Here is a 5,393-nt window from a genome sequence, read left to right on the forward strand (position 1 = left end):
GCTGTGGTTCGAGTCCTAGGGGTTCTAAGGGTCCAATAGGGTTCCTAGATGGTCTGGTTAGGGGTCGGATCAGGGTGGTTCGAGTATGGCTCGATGGAAACGCAAGTTGGCTCATAGTTTTCCTTAGGTGGTTCATACTTAGGGTTTTAATGGCTAGGTTTCGAAACATGGTTGAACGAGGGTCGAATCATAGTTCACGAGGGCTAAATAAATATTAAAATTCTATGTTTTAAGTTTGGGAATTTTATATTAAAATTTGATTTAATTTGGGATTAAAACAAATTAATAAATTATAATTAAAGAATAAATAAAAGGCCATCGATTTAAGCTAATAAAAATATGAGAAAATTAATGTAAGTTTAAATAATTATTTGGCATGGTCTAGAGTCAACGGAATTAATAAAATGTCAAAAATCGTGAAATTTTACGTCTAGAGGTAAAACGATAATTTTACACTCGAAAATTAGTAAACGTCATGGCAGTGTTCTGATTGCTATTTTATATGTTAAATGATTGTTTTGCATGTTTATGAAATTTTATGATGAAACGATAACGTTAAAATATTTGTTGCATAATTTGTTTAAAAGAAAAACGTTATATGCATATTTAATTTTTATAAGTGATGGAAATACGAAATGTTGAAGGAAGTGAATTAATTGTGACTGATACGATTATATGTTGATACGTAAGGCCAAGGCTCAGTTGACAACAATATAATTAAATTTTATGGAAAAAAACACTAATTTAATCATATTTTAATAAATTTTTTCAGTTTTATTTGTAATATTAGAGAATTATTAATTTATGATATTAAAAGAATAATAGTTTTATACACGAGTATTTAAAAATTATTATTTTAATGATTTATTTAAATTATTAATCTAATACACTGAAACTAAGTTGAGATTAAATAATTTATTTTTCAATAAATATATGTACGACTTGGATATTTTTTATTATTATTAAAAAAAATTGAAAAAGGAAAAAAAAAAGGAAAAAGAAAAAAGAACAATTATGTCAAGCCTGCCACTTCATTTTATTTTACAAATAAAGTTGGTAAGATAGCAGTCTATCGGTGACTTTTATTTCTCACCAAATCTCCCAGCTGATAGACCCTCAGCCGTCGATCGACCACCCGTCGTTCTAATCAACGGCCCACAATGTCTCAGTTAACTCACCAAGCTCCCACTCTCCTCAAACCACTCTACGCCGCCCTCTCCGCCACGCGCCACCTTACCTCCGCCTCCACGACCCCGATCACCGTTGAAACATCCGTCCCTTTTACCGGCCACAAGATCGATCCCCCATCACGTTCCGTAGGTACGACCCCACAAGAATTGCTGACCTTCTTCCGCGACATGGCCTTGATGCGCCGTATGGAAATCGCCGCAGACTCACTCTACAAAGCCAAATTAATCCGCGGATTCTGCCATCTCTACGACGGACAGGAAGCCGTATCCGTTGGAATGGAGGCTGCTATCACTAGGAAGGATTGCATAATCACTGCGTATAGAGATCACTGCCTTTTCCTCTCCCGTGGGGGGACGCTTCTGGAGTCGTTTGCGGAGCTTATGGGGAGAAAGGATGGGTGTTCGAAGGGGAAAGGGGGTTCGATGCATTTTTATAAGAAGTCTGGAGGGTTTTACGGAGGGCATGGGATTGTTGGGGCGCAGGTTCCGTTAGGTTGCGGGTTGGCTTTTGCGCAGAAGTATAATAAGGATGAGACTGTGACATTTGCGATGTATGGTGATGGAGCTGCGAATCAGGGGCAGTTGTTTGAGGCCTTGAATATGGCTGCTCTGTGGGATCTGCCTGCAATTCTGGTTTGCGAGAATAATCATTGTAAGATTGTTCAAAGATTGGAGCTTTTGCATTTCATTTTATTTTATTTTGTATGAATGTACATTTAGAAGGTTTGTTGAGTTATTGAGTTTTACTTGAATGTTCCATTTGATTCGTTAAGTTTAGGAGCTGCGAATATTCTTGTGATGAAGTTATAGGGGGCGGTGTTTCTTAATGAAATTATTTAGATTTTAATTGTATGAAAGCTTAGGATTAGCCTGAGTTGATTTACTAGGCCTTGTTGTAATGATCAAAAGTTGGAGGATTCCATAATTCACTTTCTTGTCACCACTCTCAATTCGTACTACTGAGAAAAATTTAAGAGTTTATACTTTATGACTGAGGATTGGTGCTTCACGACTGAAATTGAGTGCCAGACTATGATTGATAAATGTGATGTTTGTTTTTTTTGTTTGGATGTTAGAAGTGATTTATCTGAATTACAAGCCTTTGTTGGTTTGTGGACATTTGATTATCTTAGGTGTATCTACATGCAGATGGAATGGGCACGGCAGAATGGAGGGCAGCAAAGAGTCCTGCATATTACAAGAGAGGGGATTATGTTCCAGGGTTGAAGGTGGGTCATTTGTAACATTATCTTGAAAAATTATTGTCTCAAACTACTTTTACATGCTAAATACCTGACTTTGTTCCTATAAGTTCTGTTATTGAAACTCAGTGCACATGGGATTTAAATGACATCTTGCAACTGTAGATTACTTTTTAGGAAAATATTTTAGTTACAAACTTCATGATCAATGATGTATCGTTCAGTCAGATAGATTTAGGCCTTTTGACGGAACCAGATTTTGTTTAGAATTATAAATTAAGAACTCAGGTAAATGAATGTAAAAAAGGTGTATTGCATCTATCAAAGTCTCTGATTTTTCAACTATATTGGTGTGTGCATTTTTTGTTCATCACAGGACTTGTTGAGGTAAGAATCACAATAGTTCATACGTTTTGTGGGTCCTGAGTTGACTCCTGAAGTTGAACTAATAGACCACAGAACAAATATACTTTAATTTTGTATACGAGTGATGAAAATGTTCTTGCAGTTAGTTGATAAGTAAATTTACTTCCTTATCTTGAATTTTTGATAACGTAGTTAACATGGAATCTTTGTCTTGTTACTTAGTTTTCTCATCTCTTTTCAAATGATTTATTAGCTGTTTATGTCTCACAACAGGTGGATGGTATGGATGTTCTTGCGGTCAAACAGGCATGCAAGTTTGCTAAGGAGCATGTCTTGAAGAATGGACCAATTGTGAGTGATATCATTTTTCTACTGATGCATAATTTTTTCCGAGTAAGGTTTACCTCATTGTTATGATATATAAATTGATTAATAAATAGGCCTAAGTTTCTGGAAGAGTAATTTACATGTATTAGTGGCTGATAAATATTCTGAAACCAAATTCTTGTTGCTTGTTTTTGGGGCAAATGGTAGAATCAAAGTGGATAATATTAGTTTGAAGTTCCTTGTTAACTCATTGTTTTTATTTCTTGTTTCTTTTACTGTTTACTGAAAATTTAAAAGGAAGTGTGATGGTATATTCCCGTATGACACATTATGGCAAGAGGATGTCTATTTCGTATTTAAAGTCGACAACCTTCAGTGTCATAAATTTTTGTCTAAAATCTACAGTGTACCGACCCTTGTTTTGTATATTGAACCATTTTGTTCGTAGTATGTTTTACAGTAAAAAATGGTAGGCGGACGGTCAACCACTGCCTAGAGTCTAGGCGGCGTCTAGGCCGTTTTTTTTTTACCTAAATATCTAATTCTTCTTGTTCTTCTACATATTTCTCCAATAATTCATCTATATTAAATTCAGACTCAAAATCAATATATTACTCATCTTTATTCGATACAAATTGGTTGAAACATATGTCGAACAATATTTTTAAAAAAATTAAAATTTATAAAAATAAAAAAATTATATATATTAAATTAGACGGCCGCCTAGACGGTGCCTTTCAGAACACTTATGTTTTCTTTGTGGGACAACTATATCCCTTTCATGTCTAAACAATAACTCCGTTTTGGCTTTTTTACTAATGCCGATTCTTTACAGATCCTTGAAATGGACACTTATAGGTATCATGGGCATTCTATGTCTGATCCTGGGAGCACTTATCGTACCCGTGACGAGATTTCTGGAGTTAGACAGGTAGAGATGATGTGAACATTTCTTCCTTCGATTAACCAAGTACATTTATTTCAATTGTTTTTCAATTTTCCCTTTTGCCAGGAACGTGATCCTATTGAAAGAATCAGAAAGCTTATACTATCTCATGATATAGCCACTGAAAAAGAACTTAAGGTAATATAGCTATATATCTTTAACCCTTAGATGCATGGGAGTGCGTTGGGGGTGGAGGGATTCTGCCCTCCTCTTGGTTCCTTTCTTGAACATGTTTGATGGACTTGTGAATTTTCCTTTGTTCAACGAAAATTAGTGGTTAAATGTTCATTATGCATGTTAAAAATTTATTGATTAGATTATGTACTCTCTTTTTTACCTTAGGACACTGAGAAAGAGGTTAGAAAAGAGGTTGACGATGCCATTGCTTTAGCTAAGGTAAGAAATGTGCTGCTATTATTTTTCGCTTTAAATTAATTTGCATAATTTTTTAATTTTATTTTACCTTGCAATTTATTTTTATTTGGTTTTGCAGGAGAGTCCTTTACCCGATTCTTCGGAGCTCTTTACTAATATTTATGTGAAAGGTTTGGGAGCTGAGGTAACATTTTCCAATCAAATGCAGTTAGTTTAAGCTTTTCTGTTGATGCTGTAGACAAAACTATTCATGCAAAAGTTGTCCCTAATCGAACAGTTACTGGTATGGTTTCTAACTATGGAGCTTGTATGGCTATTAAATTGAGTTTACTTCAATGACCCTTGTTACAGTCATTTGGAGCGGATCGAAAAGAACTGAGAGTCGTGCTTCCATGAGGCAAAGCCCCTGAGTAATTTCCTTGGTATCGAACTGCCTGCATTCAACTAACCAGCAATAAAACAAGCAGAACCTCGAGACAATTGAAATTGATGTTCAAAAATCTTCCTCAATCTTTATTTTGTTCTTCTGTTTCCTATTCAAAAATTCTTGTTGCATTAATGTGGTGGTTATCACTCGCAGAATCACATGGTAAGCCGTGTTTTTGGACATACTGGTTTTGGTTATATATATATATATATATATTGTGGATGTGTGTATCAACATGTACAGCACTCACTGTTCTGGGTTGAGCTCTTAGCAGTTTCAGTGTTTTTGTGGAACATCACATTTTTATATTGATGATTGGATAAATGGTTTTTGCTACTTTCTTATTTATTCCTTTTACTTTGCTTTGCTTTGTTTTTTTTTCTAGATCTCTTTTCTTTTGGTTATCGGACCCGTCTTTATTTTTTGAATGAATAAGTTTTTGAAAATTTAGTTTTATGCTTCAAGCTTTAAATAAAAATGCATCATTGCGCCGGATATCGTCCGTTTGATTACTAGAACTCATGTAGATTTTTTTTTCCCTTTCTTTTGCTAAAACATTT

At 34.8% G+C, this 5,393-nt stretch overlaps 1 protein-coding gene across 1 annotated transcript; it reads left to right on the forward strand.

Moving 5' to 3' along the window:
- Positions 1–1,035: 1,035 nt before the first annotated feature.
- LOC142556826 (pyruvate dehydrogenase E1 component subunit alpha, mitochondrial-like) lies at positions 1,036–5,181 on the forward strand. Its single transcript, XM_075668329.1, has 8 exons — positions 1,036–1,842; positions 2,340–2,419; positions 3,032–3,109; positions 3,921–4,016; positions 4,098–4,169; positions 4,374–4,427; positions 4,525–4,590; positions 4,758–5,181. Exons 1-8 carry the CDS (start codon positions 1,161–1,163, stop codon positions 4,800–4,802), a joined length of 1,173 nt encoding a protein of 390 aa, XP_075524444.1. The 5' UTR covers positions 1,036–1,160; the 3' UTR covers positions 4,803–5,181.
- Positions 5,182–5,393: the final 212 nt, after the last annotated feature.

This window comes from Primulina tabacum, chromosome 9 (genome assembly GCF_025594145.1).
Source record: "Primulina tabacum isolate GXHZ01 chromosome 9, ASM2559414v2, whole genome shotgun sequence".
Lineage (NCBI taxonomy): Eukaryota > Viridiplantae > Streptophyta > Magnoliopsida > Lamiales > Gesneriaceae > Primulina > Primulina tabacum.